This window comes from Colius striatus, chromosome 25 (assembly GCF_028858725.1).
Source record: "Colius striatus isolate bColStr4 chromosome 25, bColStr4.1.hap1, whole genome shotgun sequence".
Taxonomy (NCBI): domain Eukaryota; kingdom Metazoa; phylum Chordata; class Aves; order Coliiformes; family Coliidae; genus Colius; species Colius striatus.
The window spans coordinates 112,830-133,512 of record NC_084783.1 but is presented as its reverse complement, the minus strand read 5'-3'; the positions used below and the strand labels follow the sequence as shown (position 1 = coordinate 133,512).

At 53.4% G+C, this 20,683-nt stretch overlaps 2 protein-coding genes across 9 annotated transcripts in view; one reads left to right on the top strand and one right to left on the bottom strand.

The window, feature by feature from the left end:
• The window catches only part of DOT1L (DOT1 like histone lysine methyltransferase), a 65,785-nt gene extending 61,135 nt beyond the window's left edge, over window positions 1-4,650 (bottom strand). For all 6 annotated transcript variants that reach the window (XR_009820385.1, XR_009820384.1, XM_062014837.1 and 3 more), the window contains exon 1: window positions 4,321-4,650. Coding sequence is in view for 4 of the 6 variants with exons in the window: in XM_062014837.1 (XP_061870821.1) it covers window positions 4,321-4,401 (81 nt within the window). In the remaining 2 variants the exon portion in view is untranslated. The remainder of the gene's footprint in view (window positions 1-4,320) is intronic.
• Window positions 4,651-11,949: 7,299 nt separating this feature from the next.
• AP3D1 (adaptor related protein complex 3 subunit delta 1) overlaps window positions 11,950-20,683 on the top strand; it is a 31,160-nt gene continuing 22,426 nt past the window's right edge. For all 3 annotated transcript variants that reach the window (XM_062014832.1, XM_062014831.1, XM_062014833.1), the window contains exons 1-2: window positions 11,950-12,289; window positions 20,369-20,464. In XM_062014832.1, the coding sequence (XP_061870816.1) occupies window positions 12,194-12,289; window positions 20,369-20,464 (192 nt within the window). In that variant the 5' untranslated portion in view covers window positions 11,950-12,193. The remainder of the gene's footprint in view (window positions 12,290-20,368; window positions 20,465-20,683) is intronic.

Below are 20,683 nucleotides of genomic sequence, written 5' to 3'. Positions count from 1 at the left end.
TGTCAGAGGCCCAAAGTACAGAACTTCCCGGGCATTATCACAACCCAAATGCCTGGTCCCTGTGGGTCAAACTTAGGAGTGAAGGGGAACATGACACACAGAGGTTTGCAGTTATGTTTCGGGAGAATGCCACTCAGTAGGTAAACAAGGGGAAGGCCACCAGGCAAAAGGAGCAAGGCAAGACAGGCAGATGATGAATTCTGAAACTTGAAAGGACTTGCACACTATCTAACACGACAGGCAGTGAGTCATTTGCAGCCATCCGAGTGAAGGACACAGTGCCACGACAGCACAAGCCAAAGTCAGCACCAGCCCATCCTCCTCACTTGGCTGTGCCTCTGCTTCCCCTTCCCTGTCAGCACTGACACTTTGATCACACTGCAAACCTGCTCAGCACATGCCTGAAGGAGAGGAGACATTAACCACAGTGTCCTGTTATTGATGCACGTGCTGCCAGAGAACAGGCTTTTCCACATTCACAAACTCAAATGCTGCAATAAGGTGCAGTTCAGCAAACACCGATTTTGGTGACAGTAATCAGCTCCAGCAGCTCAAAGCCTCCTGTTGCTCAGTTCTGTAGGCAAGTAACCCCTCACCGGGGCCAGAGATGTATCAGCAGAACCGTGCCAGACCAGGTTGTGAAGCTGATTCAGAGTTAATTAAAAAACAGCACCAAAAAAACCCCACCCCACCCACCTTTTTTACCCCCACACTCAGAGTAGGCTGGGACTTCTTAAGCAGGAACTGTTGTCAAGAGGAGTTCAAAGTACAACCTCAGACACCTCACAGATCAGGCAGAACTTTATGATGCTGGGAAAAACCTCCATGTTTAAACTATAAATACTCAGATTTAACTGTAGTAAGTAAAAGGCAGAGACAAGAGAATGAAGCAATTTAAGGACAATTCTCTAGAATAAACCTAAACATCTGTAAGTTTGAGAACTACAAGGGGACGTCAGCCCTTGCATCTATCAGATCCAGGCAAGAAGTAGCAAGCGGTGCATGTCAGTACTTGATGGACAACTGCACATGCCATCCTCCACCACCATCAGCCTATTTAAGACCACCTGGATCCATTAACTCTGCTCCCCTGCCCATCTAAGCACATCCCATCCTGCCTTTATCCAGTCCTGTATCTCACACGAGATCAAAATTGCATTTTTTTTAACGTGGTTCCGCTGGTCTCCAGCAACCCAACACAGGCAAAAAAACAGGGCAGGTATGTGGGGGTCAAGGAGTTAAATGGCATACAAAAGAGTCAACTCACTTGAGCTCTGATTAAGCAGGGCACTCATAAAAAACAGAGGTCAACATCAGAAAATATTTTGTGAGTCATGAGGAGAGATTACTCACCATGCACTATTCAACTTACTCATCACAGTGTGCTACGGACAGAACTGCTCACCATGTATTCATTAGGAAATCGTGGCCTTTCCTTTGAGAAAAGCAGAAGGCGGGGGAAAGAGTCATACTTTCAGTTTTGTATGTAAGCCAGTGGGAGGCTGGAGCTGCAACAGCAATGCTCTCTCCTCCCACGGCCCTAATTAGACGGGCAGGGAAATACATGTTTCACATCACCCTCCTCGGCTCTTTCAGCATCCCAACAAGCACCGGTTTGTCAGCTGAGCTATTATGCAAACTCGGCAGTCTCGGGAGACCCCACTTTTCCTATTGTACAGGAAATAAGCAGCAGTCCTGCAGTAAACAGACGTGTTATTAATCCAGGCATCTATTAATACACTGAGAGATTAGACCCTCGGCCTTTGACGCAGCAACACGGATGACGCTCGTTTAAGATGTAGTAAGAGCACAAAAATAGCCAAGTTACTCAATGCAAGGTTACATCACACAGCGTGGCTCAGCAAGCAGCAGGTCTACAACACTATTCAGCCTCTGATGCCAGGAAAGACGATTCCCTGCCATTCCTGGCGCTCTCACCAAAAATAATTAGCCAGGACTATGAGCTTCCCCTCCCCTTTCTCTCCAGCTCTCGTTGGAAAACACATCTCACGGCACACAACGGGAATGCTGCTAAATAAGACTACCTGAAGCATGGGGTTGTTTTCCCCACAGGTATCCCATTTTGCTTCCTAGGAACCGAGCAGCAGAGAGAGTGGTGAAACTAAGAAATGTTCTGCTTACGTCAAACTGAGCCGAGCTCTAAAACCACAACGGTACATATACCCTGCTGCCAACTCACGGCTAAGCCAAGGAGGGAAAGAAAGTCTGCAGTTCAGCAGAGTATAGTGTTAGCAGGCCAAACAACAGAGAGGAGGATTTATGTCTAAAGCTCCAGAGTTCATCTGCTGCTGCAAAGGCCGGAGCTGCAGGCAGCGTGCGTGTTCGTGTGCGTGTGTGCCCGCGCACGCTCCGCTAACGCCAGGCGTGAGCCGCTCACCAAAACTGCAGGACAGAAGATTGATTGGCTCCAGATGAACCAGCCACTTCTGCATCACTGTGGAAAAACGTGCAGCGCCAAGCAGGGTCAGTTTGATGGCAGGACGTTGGGGTTTTGTGGTATTTCTTAGGACTCCCAGATAGCACGTCTGGGTAAGCAGCCCTGACCCTCACGTTTCTAATTAACCGGGAAAGAAAATCTATGTGTCATCTTCAGAACTGGCTGCTCAGGTTGTCCTAAATCAATTAATTCCTTATTTCCCACACTGCAAACGGCACACTTTCAGGCGAGGGGGGAGGGAGGTTGGAGGTTGTGGTCTGGGGTGGGTTTAAGCCCATTGGAAGTTCTGTTAACGTACACAAACCCGATCCTTCCTTCCAGATTAATCCCTAACCCATGTAATCTTTAACCTATAGCTCACACAACCTGCTCGGGGGGAATGCGAGTCAATATTTGGTGGCACGAAGGAAAAAACGAACTGGTCATCGTTTCTACTTTCAGTTTCTGTCAACTGAAGCTGAGCGCGCGCCCGCCAACAAACACAAACACGAATGACAGAGAGAGGAGAAGGCTGCACTACCCAGTGCGTGCTGGAGGCTCCGGCCGAGGAAGACAGCAGCCAGCATCCATGGAGGATGTTTGGGAAACGACAGATAGAGCCCCAGCAGCGACAGGCAGGCAGCAGATAGGAACACGCAGCCACCTCCCTCACCACAAGCCGTGTATTCCTAATCATTCAGACACGAGCGTGTTGCTGATTGCCAAGCAGCAATAACAGCAGCAGTATCGGCTGCCCCAGCCCCTGCGTCCCAGCCCGAGCTCCCCACGCGGCACCGCACGTACCACGGCAAAGCCTGAAACACCAGCACTCATCAACGGGGAAATATCTCCTGAGAGAGATTGGGGTTTTTTTCCCTTTCACAAACTGTTCTCTGAGGTGCCACAGAGTGACAAATTGTTCAAGGATTGGCACAAACCCTACAGACAAAAAAAACCAACCCCAACCCTCTGGTGAGATTGTCACTAAGTGGAAGATGGACACTGCTATCAAGGTCACTCATCTCTCACTCAGGGCTCAAGACAGGCAGGGAAAAGTCAGGCGAGTGAGGATAAAACCCTCCCCACTCACTGAACTAACCAGGGACAAGTGACATTTGATTTGAAAGCGTGCGGGTTACGGCTGCCATCAACTGACAAACCCGACTCGAATTCTGCTCACACTAAATAAAAGAGAAGCTACAAGGGCACTCGTTGGAGGGAAACGTCAGCAACAGCACAACCCCACCAATACACACCGAAGGCAAAGCCCTGCTTCTCTCCCTGCAATTAAGGCTTCTGCTTATTCCTACTCCTGAGCCTGGGGGGTTTTTTGGGGGGTCTCCTTCGACCACCCCGTGCCACCGATAATTTCAGCGACATTTACCAGCCAGCAAGCTCTGTATAAAACATCACCCAGCTCTGGTTATTAACCAGTTCCACAACCGAGCTCAGGAAAACACAAAAACTTTTCATTAAGCAGTCCTCCTCCTCCCCGCCCTCAAGTTTACTCAACCAATTATAAAAAGAAATTGGGGATTTGACTTCCAGGAGAGCAGCAAGAGCAGCCTGGGCTGGGGGAGCCCGGCGGGCTGCTCAGCCGCGGCTCCGGGGGCTGCTCCCGCATGGGAAGCGCTGCCCGCTCCATAACGCCAGTTCCTCCCGCTCCCGGGAAGGACGGGCGGTAACAGGATTCACAAGTGACAGAAAGCTCGCGGAGAGGGGGGAAGCGCCGGCGGGCTGGGGAGGGGAAGGAAGGCAAGGGGCCGGGGGTAAGCGGGCTGGCGGCCCGCGGGGCTGAGCGGGGCCGGCGCGGGTGGCCGGGCCCGGAGAGCGGGCGGCGCTGACAGGGCGCGGGGCAGGTGCCGGGCCGCGGCCATACTCACGTAGACGGGCAGCGGCCAGGGGTAGACGGCGGGCTCGGCTCCCACGGGCGACTTCAGCCGGAGCTCCAGCCTCTCGCCCATGTCGGCAGCCGGAGGAGGAGGCGGCGGCGGCCCCGCACCATGCTAGAGGGGCCGGCCGGGATGGGGTGTGGCGGCCGGGCCCGGCCGGGGGCGTGTGCGAGGTGCGGCGGCGGCAGCCGGGGGGGGAGGGGGGTGGGGGGAGAGGCGGGGAGGGGAGGCCGGTGCCGGCGGGGGCGCCCGCTCCCCTCGCCTCCCTCTATTGTCGTTAGCGGCTCGCGGGGCTCTCCGGCGCCGCCGCCATCTTGGGCCGGCGTGAGGCGAAGCACAATGAGGCGCCGGGGCCGGGCCGGGCCGGGCCCGACCGACGCGCCAGACGCGGGGGGCGGAGGCGGGCGCGGCCTCGCGCTCCCTCCCCCTGTCCTCAGCTGCCCTCCCCGCGCCGCCGCAGCCGGCACCGCCGGGCCGGGGGACACGGGAGACGAGGGGGCGAGGCGAAGCGGGACCCTGTCCTGTGCGACCCCCGCCGGCCCGTGCGGGGCCTGAACGCCCCGGTGCGGTGGGGCGAGGCGGGCACGCGGCTGCCGGGTCATTGTGCGAGGCTGCAGCGCGACGCCTCGTGTGAGGGTGCGAGGACGGAACCGACCCCTCGGTGCGGGGCTGGAGCGGCTGTGCGGGGCTGCGGGCTGAGCCCGTGCGAGGACGGAACCGACCCCTCGGTGCGGGGCTGGAGCGGCTGTGCGGGGCTGCAGGCTGAGCCCGTGCGAGGACGGAACCGACCCCTCGGTGCGGGGCTGGAGCGGCTGTGCGGGGCTGCGGGCTGAGCCCGTGCGAGGACGGAACCGACCCCTCGGTGCGGGGCTGGAGCGGCTGTGCGGGGCTGCGGGCTGAGCCCGTGTGAGGACGGAACCGACCCCTCGGTGCGGGGCTGCGGCCAGAGCCCGTGTGAAGGTGCGGGGCCGGCACGCGGCGCTCCTGAGGCCGTGCAAGGCTGGAGCAGCCCGTGTGTGGCAGCTAAAAGCCTGGGCTGAGCCCTCGTACCATGGCGATGGGCAAGTGCGGTCCATCGGCTGCAAACACCGAGGGCAGGGGCACGGCCTGCAGAGAGGGCGATGGGGAGGGAGCTGCTGCGCCAGCACCTACAGCCTTGCAACACGGTGTAACCGGGTGGTAGCACCAAGAGCAGCCCAGCACGCTCTGGAGCAGCGTCGAGCACCAAGGGAGGAGTGGAGCAAACAGCCTGGGGGAGGGCGAATGTCCCCTGAGTGTCCCCTGGCCCCTTGTCCCACAGGGGTGGCCGGGAGCAGAGTGACCCCATCCTTCATCTCCGGAGTGTTCTCTGATGGCCAGAGCTGCCATCCTTTTGCATCTCTATAGGTGCCCAGCAGTGGCCAGAGCACAGTGAGATACCACTTTGCATCTCTATAGGTGCTCAGCTGCAGCTGGGAGCTGAGTGATAAAACCAAGCCAGAGCTTCCTCCCAAGCCTTTTGGGTGCTAATTTCCCTTATCTGGGGACAGGCAGGTGCCCTGGCTTGAAAGGACGTGTGGCTGTCCTGGGGACTGGGGATGTGCGGGTGCTCTGTCGCCCTGCCCTGGAGTTCAGGGACCGAGTCCCTCCTGCTTCTAGCAGAGCCCCCAGGCACCATGTCCATCCCCACGTGCATCAGGGACAGAGCCCTGCAATGAGCTGGGCCTGAGGGGCCTCCTGCTCCCAGGGCTCCTCCACTTGGGCTGAGAAAACTCAGGAACCGCTGCCAGTGCTGGGTTGGGAACACGGGGCTGCAAATGTGGGCACGGGAGTCAGAGCAGCCAGTGACACACACACCTCACACCTTGGCAGAGGGATGGAGCTGGGGGATGGCTAGTCTGGGTGCTGGTTTCCATCTGAGGGCTGGAAGAACAGCAGTGAGCCCTCACCTGCCTCAAGTTCCCCACAGGACAGGCGAGGAGGTGCCCACAGCCCGGGCATGGGTGAGCCTGGGCTCTGCAGCACAGCCTGACCTGCAGCCGGGTGCAGCGGAGCCAGACGGCTCCTGGGAGGACAAGCAGCCTTTCCCCACGGACCTGGCAGTGGGAGCTGTGCTGGGAGCTGCTGCCCTGCAGTGCAGGCATGGGGCTGGTACCAACCCTGCTTGGTTTCTCACTTTCTCAGCCAAAGATAGGTAAACACAGCTCGTGGCAGGATGCTTTTGCCATCTGTCTCTTCTAGCTGTTGTCCCACAGCTTATTAATCTCATCTTCCTTTTATCCTGACAAAGAGGATGTGGGTCAGCCACAAACCTGCTGGGGAGCTTGGGGGCCGCCTGCCACGGAGCTGGGGCTTCAGCACCCACCCCGGTGCCCTCACCTCGGTGCAACTGCATCCGCTCTCCTCAGGCTCTGCTGTGGCTCTGGGGCCTGGCACAGAAACACAGGATCATTTGGGCTGGCAAAGCCCTGGAAGCTGCTGCAGTCCCAGCCCTCCCCTCACCCTGCCCAGCCCAGCACTGACCCCTCAGCACCTCAGCTCCAGGGCTTTGGGATCCCTCCAGGACTGGGCACTCCCCCAGCTCCCTGGGCAGCCTGGCACAGGGGCTGACACCCCTCTCAGGGAAACAGTTCTGCCTCAGCTCCAGCCTCAACCTCCCCTGGGGCAACTCCAGCCCCTTTCCTCTTGTCCTGTCACTCCTTACTGAGTAGCAGAGACCAACCCCAGCTCACTGCAGCCTCCTGTCTCCTCTCAGCCTTCTCTTCTCCAGGCTCAACACCCCCATTCCCTCAGCCCCTTCCCCAGCACCCTTGTGCTCCAGGCCCTTCCCCAGCTCCCTTGGCTGAACACAGCCATCCATGTTCAGTGAGCATCCTTTGAGGTCCTGCTCCTGTGTCAGCATTGCACAGAGATGTCAGATGTTTGGGCTGGGGCTGTGATGCTCCTGCTCCCAACACCCCAACAGTACAACATGGGGAGGGACAGGGGCATGCACCGTGCAGAAAATGCATCCTGCAGCCCTCATGTGCCAGGGCAGGAGATTCCTGCTGAGGTATTTGATTCATGATTTCAGTCCCGTGTTTCTCAGCGGGTCATTGCCTGGAGCAGCGGTTTGCTGGAGGCGTGTATGCAGCCCTGTGACAGACACCTCGGGCTGGGACGTGCTCCTGTCCCCATGGCAGGTTGCTCCCTCACCCAGAAACACCTCCAAGTCTCAGCCACCCTTTTCTTTGCATCTTTTGCCCCCTTTAACATCCAGAGGTGCAGAAAAGTCCATCACTAGGAATGCTTTTCTGAGGGAAACGCTAAGATCATCAAGGCAGCAGTTGCTTAAACTGCTCTGACTGCCTCTTCAAGAATCAATTCATATTTAATTAGCTTACCACAAAAATTCCATTACATTTAAATAAATAGACATGGCATGAGCTCTCCAAGGCACAGCAGGCTCCCTGTAAAGAATTCTCTTTGAGTTTGTTAGGTTGGTCTTTAATCAGTTTGTTGGCAAAGTCCATGTGTGGCCCAAGGAGGCTCCTGGGATACAAATGAAGAGGAACAGGAGCTACGAGGCTTTCCGGGACGGATCCAGCCCGCAGAGGGTGCTGTGCAGGGCTTCAGGGCGGTGCTGATGGGCTCTGGCAGGGAGCAGAGGGCAGCTCACTTCTGAAACACCTGCCCTAACCACCAGATCCTTTTCTCACGGGTTTCTCTCAGTTTTCCATCTGGGTGAAGAGAGCAGGGGCAATGCCTTGTTTTCTGCTGGTTCAGCGAGCTCAGCTGGACCCCAAGAAGTGAGAGCTGCTCTGCCCCTTTCACCAGCTCTGAAGTGATGTTTTCCTGAGTCTCCTTTGCCCCCTTGCCCCTGTGCTTGCCCACAGCTCATCTCTGTGCTGCAGCAGGACCTGCTTTTCAGGGCATTCAGGCAGTGCCCTGCAGTGTTGCCCACTCCAGAGCCACAAAACTGGCTTTGAAATCAGCAGCTGGTGGATTTTTTCCAGTGTGGTGGTTTGTAGGGGCAGAAGGACCTGTCTGCTCCCTGAGTCTGCTGGCCCAGCCGCATCCCAGCCTGCAGCTCCCAGCTCCACGCTGCTGCAATCCAGAGATTGGGGTTTTTTGCCACTACTGAGTAAACCAAGTCTGACTGAGGTTGGAATGGGGAAGTGCAGCGCACTCAGCTGTGGTTCTGGGGCGCTGGGGAAGGGAGGTTTCCCCAGCAGGTGCCAGGTACAGCGTGTGGCTGGTGCCCAGCCCTGCAGAGGCATGTGGGCAGCAGCCAGCAGCCCCTCCTGGCCCACTTCTGCTCCCACGCAGCAGCCTGCGTCCCAGCCAGACACCCATCCAGTGCAACAGGGGTCTGAGTTTCTGCAGGCATGGAGGGGCACGAGGAGGGCACCAAGGCACCCAGGACATTGCACAAAGGCCCCTCCTGAGCTCCTTGCTGTGCTGCTGTTGCTCCCCACAGCACGTCAGCCCTCGCAGCCCACACAGTGCTGGTGGCACGAGCGCTTGGCTGGGATGGGGTGAGCACAGCAGCTCCTCCAGAAACTGGTGTTTGCAGTGCAGGTATTGCCCCAATGTGCTTGACAACAACAAGGTGGATCACCAGGTGAATTAACGTGGGCGAGTCTGTTCCCATCAGATTCAATCCCTGTGTGTTTGCCCTCACAGCAGGGCAGGACACCGGTGATCCCCTGTTCCAACAGCCCTGCCAAAGCCTCTCTTCACTCTGGGTGCCCACATCTGTCTGTTTATTCCTAGTTCAGGCTCTTCTGGTTCCTGGTGCCCTTGGTGGTACGTGATTTCTCCTTCTGTGCCCCTAAAGCCTGGAGCACAGCCAAGCTCCAGTCACTGTTCCATGGTAGGGCTCTGCCAAGGGCTCCCGTGGCACAGCTCGTTTCACGGAGCAGTTAAGCTGTTTAACCCCAGCTGGAGTTGCACATCTCAGTCCCCCTGTAGCCTCTGGATGGCCCTGTGAAACAAGGCAGGATGTTTGACCCCAGCAGGGCGAGCCTGGCCGTGCAGAGCTTCCCTTCCCCTCCTCAGAACAGCCCACATGCCATTTCCCTGATTCGGTTCCCCGGGGTCACTCCTGCATCGCACAGGGGGTTCCCTTCCACATGATGGAGCAGCATCTGTCCTTTCCATCTGTCCCAGCAGCTCCCTGGGCCAAATCTCTTCAGGGATGCTCCGGCTGCAGTTGCCACAACAACAAAGCAACAGTTACCTCTGGGGATGCAAATGCAGCATTAGCACCAGGGACTGGGGTGGGCAAGAGGTGCCACGGCCACAGCGGTGCTGGAATAGATCTGGGCAAGGTAAAAGCCCTCTGGGCATGTCCCCGGTGTGTGCATGTGCCCACACAGCCCCATTTGCTCTGCTCCCATGTCTGCAGCAGTGCTGGCTCGCTCCCTGACCCCCGACACGGGGCACCCGGCTCCAGCTCCGCTCTCTTGCGCCCTCTCGCGGGCACCGGGCGGGATCGGACGGGATCGGGTGGGATCGGGTGGGATCCGGCGGAGATGGGTCGGGGGTCGCCGGCTGGGGGTCGCGGGGCTGCACCAGAGCAACACGGGCAGCCTGACACCACACCTCAAGACAGGACACCCCAAAACCGACACGTCCGCACGGGCATCCCGGCACAGGGCACCTTGACACGGGCACCTCGATATGGGGACCCCAGTAAGGGCACCCCGGCAAGGGAACCCCAAGATGGGACACCTGAATCTGGGCAGCTGGGCATGGGACACTGTCACTGGCAGGAGATGCAGCTGAGAGAAGGAAAGTTCCCTGTGCCAGAAAGCTGCGTGTGACGTTACAGCAGCAGAACCGGGAGGTGGCGATACTGAGACCACCCAAAAACTGATCCGAGCTGCCAAAGCTGGATGAGACAAGCTGGGAACGTTGAGGGCTTGAGATATAACCTATGACAATGATTAGGGTCAGAGCCACGCTCTCAGTGAAGGGTGGTCGTAAGGGAATTTCCAACCCCCGGGGTTTGGAGGAAGAAGCTGGGTGTGCTGTGGGGTCTGTGGGAGGGGGGATGCATTTCCCAGCCCAGCCGTGTCCTGCAGGGCTGATGGTGTGGTGATGTGATGGTGTGTGTGGGCCTGGTTCCACCTGAGCCACTGAATGGGCTGGGCTACAATTAGGGCTTTTCACAAGGTTTTTGGAGGAGGGCTTTGGAGAGCAGCACCAGGGCACTGGCAGAGCCAGGGGGATAGCCACAGGGGACCGTGGCAGCTCGGGTGGGCACAGCCATCCCTCCTTGACCCCCTGCCCCACCTGAGGTACCTGAATGATATCTGTAGCACAAGGACTCCTAGGAACATAACTCTTAGCTTTTGACATTTTCCCCTTAAAAAGGGAAACCTCATGGGCAGTAGGAGCTGATGTCTGTAGCTATTTCTGACTAAAACAAAAACAAACCCCCAGGCTCCGTTCTTCTGCCAGGATCCAACAAAAACAAGCTGTAAGCCAGGATCTGAAGACAGAGGACAAAGGGGACAAACACTGGAAGCAAACAGAAATCTCTTTCCTTCCCCCTGTCATAAAGCAGCTCGAAATCCCAAGCAGATCTCAGCAAGGTCACGTCTCCTTCCTCTACAAGCTCCTTTCCAGCTATTCCTCTCCTTTCCCAGGTGCTGGAATCCCACTCAGGAGATGAAGTTGGACTGGGAAAGCAGCTCCTCTACATTTTCTGTCTCCTGTCCCATGGCACCTGCAGCGGGACAGGTCACCCCAGGGACACACAGAGCTGTGGGGGTGCTGAGGGTGTGTGGTACACGGGTAAAGGATGAGCTGTAGCCACAGAGGAGCTGCACCTCTGCCTGTATTTATCACACAATCAGGAATGGCGGGGCTGGCAGGGCCCTGCAGAGCTGCTGCAGCCCCAGCCCCTGCTCCAGCAGCTTCCCCTGGCTCAGGGGCACAGGAACGTGTCCAGGTGGGGTTGGAAACCTCCTGAGGAGCCTCCACACCCTCCCTGGGCAGCCTGGGCCAGGGCTCCCTCACCCCAGCACCAAAGGACTTGCTCCTGTGCCAGGGGCACTGCCTGTGTGCCAGCTCTGCCCGTTACCCCTTGTCCCGCCACTGGGCACCACAGCAAAACGCGTCAGCCCGCGCACCGCGGAGGTACCGCGGGCCAGCGAGACCTCAGCTCTGTGCCCGCCCAAGCGCCGAGCGGCCGCGGCCGCTGCTGCGCCCTCCCCACGGGCCGGTGGCCCCGAGCGCAGATGCGGCCCCGCGAAAGACACGGCCACAGTTGTACTTCACTCATTGTGCAGCCATCAACGGCCCCGAGGGGCGAGGCTGGAGCTGCCCCAAACCCAACCCCGCCGCGACCCGCCGCGTCCCGCGCCACGGACCCCGCGGAGGGACACCGCTCCCTGCGGAGGGACACCGGCGGAACGCCGCGGTGAGACGGCCGTGGGAGCGCGGAAGGATCCGTGGCCCCGCCCCCGGCCGCGCGCTCCCCCCGCCACGTGGGAGCCGCGGGACCGCCCCGGTGGGCGTGGCCAGGGGTGGGCGGGGCCGACGCGTGGGCGGGGGTCGCGTCGTGGGCGGGGCCGTCGGGGCGGTGACGTGGCGGGAGGGGCGGGGCCGGGCCCTCAGCTGACCGGCCGCCATTTTGTCGGGCGCTGTGAGGCCGAGCGGAGCGGCGCCGGGGCTTTGCGGCCGCCGTCGGTGCCGCTGCCCTGTGCCGCGCCGGGGGCCAGCAGCGTCCGCGCCCCCCCGTCGCCTCCCCGCCCGGCATGTGAGCGGCCCGGGCTCGCTGCTCTCACGCGGTAGCAGGATCCGCGGCGGCCCTCCCACCTTGCCCACCCCGGCTGGGCCCGGCCCCTCGGCCCCGAGCGCAGGCCCCGCGGCCCGGCCCGGCCCCGCCGCCGCCATGGCGCTGAAGATGGTGAAGGGCAGCATCGACCGCATGTTTGACAAGAACCTGCAGGACCTGGTGCGCGGAATCCGCAACCACAAAGAGGACGAGGTGAGCGGACCCGGTTCCCGCTGCCCAGGGGCTGCCGGCTCCTCTCCGCCTCGGACTGGCCGTCGCATCTGCGGCCGGCTCGCCTCGGCCGTCCGCGCTGGCTGTCACTCGTGTCCCGGTCGGGTCCTGCCCCTCCGGGCGTCGGGGAGGGAGCTGCGGCAGGCCCAGCAGCAGGCCGGAGTCTCGGCCGCCCGGGAAAGGGGATGTTGTTTTGAGGAAGGTGGAAGCGGGGATTAAAAGACGGAAGATGCCAGTGGGGTGTGGGCCAGCAGGGAAAGACTGTGGGAGAAGCATTAGGGGAGCCGTGAGTTGAAAAGGGTGATAAGGGAGGCTTGTACTTGGTTCTCACTTTCCTACTGAGCCTGTTACTGTGGTGTTTATTTATATATATATATATGAGAGACATTCCTCTCTATTACACTCCAGCCAACGATATGCTCTTCACCATGAAGCTGATATGCAGGAAGGCTGAATTCTGTCATAATTCAGCTTTCAAAGTATTCGTGTTACATTCCTTGAGACTGAAATGCATTTTCCTAGTTTCAAAGCTGTTGTAGACAGAGAGCAATTGGATGTGTAGGCCTGTTATTATCTCTTGTATTAGAGACATGAGATCAGGACATTAGTATAAGTGAAATAATTAGTCATCAAGAACGTTTTATGTGAGACATTCCTCGTCAGTGTCACACGTTAATTGGGAAGTAACGGACACTGAGGATACTAATTATGTTCATCTTCAAGTAAGTAGTGATGGCCTTAGGAGGCTTCTTATGAAGGGCCTAAGAGTTAAGCTTTGCTGGTATATCAATGAGTGGTTGAGGAATTAGTGGCAGGCTGAAAGTACAACATTTGTAGACTACAATGTCTCATATGACTACAATATGCCAATGGTATGAGCTGTGAAAAGGGTCTGGAGAAGCTGATAACTTTATGGGTATTAATTTGGTGACAGAGGAAGATAGTGCCACTCTGAAGTGCCCTGCAAGATGTGAGAAACTGCAGGGAAAAGTGGAAACAGGATGTTTATGTGGACACTTAATGTGTTATACTCAAAGCTGGAAGGGATGAGCAGTATTACTTTGGAGCACTTCCCCATAGCATGCTTAGTCCCAGTTTGTGTGTTATGCTGCTTTGAGTAAATATCCTTTATTTTTTTGTTTCTTCAACTGTCAAGTCTCTGAGGATTCCCCTGTTGAAGGTCCAGGCTGGCCCAGGCCTTTGTGGCACCAGCAGTCTTTGAGGAGGACTGAATGTACTGTTCTCATTTCTAAACTAATTTTGTGACAAACAGCTCCATTTCCAGGGACTCAACAAGAGCCCCAGTGCTGTTAAACAGGATTAAAAAGTTCCTGTGCATCATGAGCTGTACTGAGTTTGTTCTGACAACAAACAGTGAAAATACATTGGTTTTGATCTCCTTTGGACTTAGGAAAAAATGCTTCTCAGGCAATTTTGTAGGGCTCTGTGTGTTTGAAGCAAGTTGTTGTACAGGTATACACAGCACAGGACTGTTCCTTTTTCTAGCTCAGGCAGCTGAAAAGGGCTGTAAACCTTCTGTTAAGATGCTGGGCATTGATTTGGTGCTTCCCAGGCAGTGCTTGTGGATGTTTGCTGATTTTCAGGTGCTGTTACCAAATCAAAACAACATTTTGGAGAAAGTAGCTGCAAAAACTCTTCCTCCTTTTCCTGCAGTGCTTCCTTGTATCTGTTCAATGTTAAAGGGCTTTTCCAATCAAAACAATTCAGTTCTATGAGATGCTTGATTCAGAGGTGAGTTTCTCAATACAGCTTTTCAGCAGACCTACTGCATGCTTCCTTGATGGTGGTACCTTCATCCTGTATTGCTGGGGCTCTTGCACACTCACCCCAAGGCTTCTGGCGAAGTAAATGCAGCACCAGACCTCTTTTCCAATAATTTTTAAGTGTGCTCCTCATCTCAGTAAAGGAACTGAGAGGATGCTGGAGGCTGCCTGGCACTTCCTCACATCCTTGCTCCAGAGTGCTTAATTACCTGTCAGAGGCCATTCTCATTTTAGTTTCTGGTCTGTATCCAAAGCTGACCCATTTATTTTGACTTCAGAACACTGAAACATGAAGTGATGGCCTTCTGTAAGGATGAGAGGTGAGGGATAGGAATTAGTTAACACAGTTTCTTTTCTGTGCAGACATTCTCTGTCTGTTTTCCAGTCTTCTGGGGAAAACTGGAGCTGCATCATCCTTCTGTGAGGTAAATAGCAGTGTGGAAGGAATGAGGCAGCATAGCAGCCTTTTCCTAGCTGGACATGTTGTGTTTGCTTTTCAACACTGTACAGATGCTTCAGCTCCTTTGGTAGCTCCCAGTGCCAGGTGAAAGGTTGATAAAAAGCTAGACTTGCAAGAAAAGGTTAATCCCATCTCCCCTGACCTTCACTTCTAATATCCCATTCTGTGTTCCATTTGGAAAATGAATCCCCTCAGTGGTGAAAGCAGCAAGTGTTTCATCTGCAGTTGGGTGGTTTTGTACTCTATGGAATGAATAACTTCTATTTTGTGCCTACTTTTGGCCCACGGCAGGCTCAAGAGGGAAGTGGCCTGTACCATAGGCTGTTGGAAGTAGAATGGCTTTCTTCCTAGATTTTCTAATCTGAGAAATTGTTTCTGTTTGGGGATGTTCTGAACATGACATAAGGGAAGGGAGAAGCCTCTTGCACTGTTCTGCATCTGCAGTGAAGAAGTTTGTTGGTCCTGAGGATGAAGGTCCTGTCAGCTGCTGTGTTGAGGGGTTCCTTTGTGAAACTGAGATGGTAAAATAACAGAAACAGATGTTAAATCAGAGGTTCTTTGTTCTGTTCAGACCTTGGCCCTTTGTGTTTCAAGGGCCTTTGATTTACTGGGGAACACTTGGGGGAGAGAGAAGGGGTTTAAAAAAATCCTGTGTGAAATATCTGTGCTCTTCTCTGGTGGCTCGAGGAGACTGTTGCCCTCTTTCAGAGAGTCTGCCATTTGGACAGAAGCACAATGGACTTGTGATGTTAAAAAACCTTTTCCCCTAAATATGTGGCTACTGCACTGGAGTGCACACTTCAGCTGCTTCTCTGACATGGTTTCACACAAAATGATGGAGTAAGGAATCTTTTAACATCACAAAGGTCCTTTGGTGCAGCCTGTCATCAGTGAGGCTGAAGATGTATGATGCTGTGGTCTGCTGACAGCTTGGCCTCTAGCCACTGTTGCAATGTGATTATCTAACGGTAGAGGATGTGGGGTGGAACAGAGCACAGAATTTTGAGGAATGCTCAAAAGCTCCTTGGTGCCCAAGAGTGAAAAACCAGCCCAGTTGGTCACAACGTGCAGTTCATTGATGACAGACAGCTCTCTCAGTCACTGATGCTTGATCAGTTCCTGCTTGTCATATGTATGTTAATATCTTCGAAGGGAGCTCATTATTCCACCCACTTTCAAGTGAATCTAGAGTTGCTATTGTTAATTCTTCCAGTGTGTGAATCACTGGAAAAGACAAAGTCGGAAATGGAGACAATACACAAAGGAGGGTTGGATCAGGACCTCACACCCTCTGGTAACAGAGCAGTGGCCTCCAAGGTGCACAGCCCAGTGTAGTGGTGTCCTCACACCTGCTGTGTCACAGCAAATGAGGGGCCTGGAGCTGTGGGACACGAGCCAAGATATGGGCTTTTGCTTGGATGATTACAAGCAGAGAGCAGCTTTGCTTTAGTGCTGTCTTGCATTAGCTTCTTGCTTTCTCTTGTGTTAAATATTACTTAATTGACTGTGGCATTAGTGGGGCTAATAGCTTTGTTCCCAGTCCAGATCCTTTTGTAGCCATCTCTTCTGAGGGTTTGAAATGCTCCAGGCAGATCATTTTCTTGCATGTGTAAGTAAAAAATCAGCCTAGACAGGTCCAGGGGAGGAGAAGAGCTTCTGGTACCTCGTTCTGAGAAGTGGAGTGGCCCACATACTGCACATTTTGCAAGGCCAGTGGAAGAACAAGCAGAAAGATCCAAGCAGAATAAAAATCTAGACTACAGTTGTGTACTGTGCTTATCTTCAGACAGTTGTTGATTCGCTGCTTTTGGATGCAGTTCTCTTTGTCCCAGTGCTGAGAGTGGAAAACGGGCCCTTCTGTCATTTCCTCCAATATCGTCATTGTCCACAAAAGTGACTGCAAAACCTCTTCCTCTGTGATGTAGGTTAGTGAATATGTGTGCAGAGAGTACCTTTAGGTCTTTCACTTGGAAGTGTTGGTAGTGTCCCATTTCTTGTGTGATGTGAAGAGCAGCGAGGGAAGCATTAAACAACGTGCATCAGATGGGCCAGGTCATGGGACCAGCTACAAAGAGGCATTTGTGTTCCTTAGGTTATTAAAAAACCTGATCATCCATGCTGAAAAACAGAAATGCTTCATAATCTAAAGGGTTCTGCCTGAGTAAGATAAAGTGTGCAGAACATAACCTGGCTAGTGGTGGTGTTAGTAGCTCATAAAGCCAGTTGAGTGCTGTTTTAAATAAGAAGCACACGGTCAAAATATCTGACACCACTTAGGAGTCCTGCTGAATGGAATTGAGCACAGAAAGATGTGTGGTTCATGCTGACTGACCTGCTCACAGTTGCTGGAATCGTTTTGTGTGGTAAAGCCCCTGCTGCAGTCCCAGCCTTCCCCTCACCCTGGCCCAGCCCAACACTGACCCACAGCCCTCAGCACCTCAGCTCCAGGGCTTTGGGATCCCTCCAGGGCTGGGCACTGCCCCAGCTCCCTGGGCAGCCTGGCACAGGGGTGACACCCCTCTCAGGGAAACAGTTCTGCCTCCGCTCCAACCTCAACCTCAGCTGGGGCAACTTGAGTCTATTTCCTCTTGTCCTGTCACTCCTTACCTGGGAGCAGAGACCGATCTCCACCTCACTGCGGCCTCAGGGGCTTGCAGAGGTTGCTCACATGTCCCCTCAGCCTCTTCAAACCGAACAACCCCAGTTCCCTTGTAAGACTGGTGCTCAAGCCAGTTCTAGCAGCTTCAGCCTTGAGGAGTGTAAGTTTGTTTAGTGTGAGTGATATGATTGTACTGCAGGGAGTAGGTGAACAATTTACTTATGCAAATATTTGTTCTCAATGTAAGTGGTCAGTGGTGACCCTGAACCATCTTTGTTCATTGTACTGCTCACCTTCCAGAACTGAGAAGTACTCACAGCTTTGCATAAATCAGTGTAATAATTCTCAGTGATACATGTTTGTATAATATTACTATGTCATTAAGTATCTTTTTTTCAGTGACATTTCCCCCTGAACTAATGCCAGTCAGCTGAGTCTCACAGTAGCCACTTCAGTTCCTCGGGAGGAAATGGCCATTTCCTATAGCTACAACCAAACGTGTGCTGGTAACAAAATCTGCCTTTATCAAAGCCTGAATGTGCACACAGAAATATGTCTGGAACTAGCAAATTGAAAAATCTGTTGTAAAAGCACTTGCACAGCTTTTTGCATGCTAATGTGAGAGTAAAAGTCATGGGTGATGCCTTTGTTCTTAAGCTAGCCACTTGTTTAAATGCACATATTTTCTAGGTGAAGTCTTGGGAGTTCTTGAGGAATTTGGGCTTATTTTAAAAATTAGCTTGTGTGTTTTGTTAACAGGTATAAAACATCCACTGGTCTGTTTGGCAGAGTACCTTAGGAAATGGCAGTTAGGACTTTGTGATGTGTCCCCAACATCTGCATGTTTTCCTTGGGCTTTACTGCTCCAAGTGTGTTTCTCTAATCTTCCTCCTTCTGAGGGATATGTGAGAGAAACAATTGCTCCAGTGCCTGCTGTAGCATTTTGTTAAGGAGCCTTTTCCCCTGAGCTGGGAAAAGTTCCTTTCTCACTTGACAGGCTAGCAGGAATAAAAGCTCCTCTCAGCTCTTATTCCTGTGTTATCATATGTCCTTCAGCTTTTGACTGCAGACTTACAGCTTTGCCTGCATTGCCACCATTCTGAGGGTGTTCTTTCACTTAATGGCTCTGCTTGTTCTCTGCTACACCAGAGTGAAAGGCTGCCTTAGGACTGCCTGGCTTCCTCAAAGCAGTCTGCTAGGAATGGCCAAAGGTCTCTAAATGTTGTGACTTTGAAGTGCTGCTCAGTTGATCGGCCAAAATGTGTGAGCAATGGAGTAGCATTTTGGGAAGATTTCAAATAAGACTGTCACAGAATTACTAAGGAGTTAAGAGTTGAGAAGTACATTCATATTACAATGAGCACTGGGAGCATAAATGAACTGTGAAGTATTTTCCTTTTGCATTCTTTTCTTCATGGGATCTCAAAAGCATTTAAAGAGAAACAGAGTTGTATCCTGGCAAGTGTTTACTTTCAATGATCACACTGAGACATTGCTATGGATTTCTGCAAAACCTGTCACTGAATCAATGCTGGCAAAGATATGCAGATTTTACCCTCTTTCAGTGTGCAGATGATTTTTTCCTTGCAAATATTAGACTTTGCAGAGTGTCTGCCATTTTTTCTTCATTGCATCAAGTGGTGATTCTCTCTTTTACTGCTGAGTTTGACTCCACTGACCAGCTTGCAGGCTGCAGTGTGGACCCTGAGGGTATGGGTCAGCATGAAGATGCTTTGGTGCAGCCTCCCATCTGTTGCCTTGCAGAAGTCAGTGATTCCATGGGCCAGGGAATGGGCAATAGCTTCCCTGAAGATCTGCTGCTTTCCTTCCTATCATCCAGATGTTAAATGTGGTAGCAAATCTGGCTGGGGTATGGTGATTGAGTTTCAGATTTAAGTGGGAGACAAAAAGATGATTTTTCTTCATCTTGCTTGTTCATGGCAGTGTTACTCCACTGAGATTAACAAAAAGTTAATACCTGCTGATCCTTTAAAGCTTTCTATATATAGGGTCTTTCATTCCTTGTAGTCTTTTAGGGTTTGAGGTATAGCTGTTTCTTTCTTTTCTTCAGAATCCCTTATTTTCACTCCAGATGTGATGCTGAGCTCTGTAATACACTTTCCAAGGAATTGCTCATTTTCTGTGCCTGGGAGCATGTATTCACCGTGCCAGGCTGGACGTTACTGACCCAGCCTGTACTCTTCCTCCCACTCACATAATGGTTTATGTTCAACTCCCAAGAGATTACCAGAAACTTTGGCTGGTGTCTAAATTGTTTGGGGATAGATACTGTGGGAAATGACAATTTGTGGCCATAAAGACTGAGAACCTGCCTGTTAGTATCCTGCAGTGACCTTGCTGTGGCAATGAGATACACACCAGGGATTCTGTGACAGTGTTCCAGCTGACTCTGATGTGTGCATAAAATATTCAAGCCTTGGTACAATGTATTTGTAGATCAGTTGCCTGTTGTATAAGTTTTTCTTTCAGCATCTCTGATCAAGTGTTTATCTTCTGCAGTTAGTTTTTTGGGAATTCTTTTTGGTTTATACTCAAGAGTTTAAGCCTCCCTTGGGAATTGTCTGGACCTAAATCACTCTCAGGTGAAGGGTTTAGAATCCCAAATCTTCTACTTCCAGGGAGAGGTCATCTGGATTTGAACTTCAGTGTTTGGGAGCAATGCCATGTCCAATTTTGGCAGGTGTGATCCACTTGCCTGTGAGTGCACATCTGTAGTGCCATCTGTATACAACATGCCCAAAAGAAGAGCAACTCACAGAATTTCCATCAGCCACCTTAAATTTGGGGGCTATTAATAGCATTTGGCATAGGTTTTTTTCTAGGCACATAGTGAATGGGTGACCTCTGACATCCCCTTGAGGTATGGAACTAGTGTTTGTTCTCACAAGGGTGGAACTGGGGTTTTGTTCAGACCCCTAGGTACAAGAGCTCCATTGAACCACCTGTTTTTTACAAGCCCTGGACTGAAGGGTTTATTTGCAAGGGAGAAGCAGCAAAACTGCTGAGGAAACATCTTGTTGGACTTTTGGCTTTGTAATGGAGTTTAGTTCCATCAGAATTAAATCCTTCCCTCAGTTGTATGTGCTTGTGAGTTTTGGTGCTTGCAAATGATGAGTTCTGCTGCTTCTCCCTACTGACATGCTGGAAATATGCAGAAGTGGTGAATGAACACGATTTGTTTGTTTGTTGTTCTTCAGGCAAAATACATCTCGCAGTGCATCGATGAGATCAAGCAGGAGCTAAAGCAGGATAACATTGCAGTGAAAGCAAATGCAGTCTGCAAGCTGACGTATGTAAGTGCCTTGCTGGGATGCAGTGTAATCATACATGTTTTTTCCCTTCCTTGCTGCCTAGGAGCTGAATGCTTGCAGGTTCTGAGGCTGCAGGTGCAGGCTGCAAGTGAAACTGCTCCCACCCTAGTACTGGTGCGGATTCAGTGAGATAGCCCAGGATTTGGAAAGTCCTTTGGTGCTGAAGTGAGGGAGCCCTGGCCCAGGCTGCCCAGGGGAGGT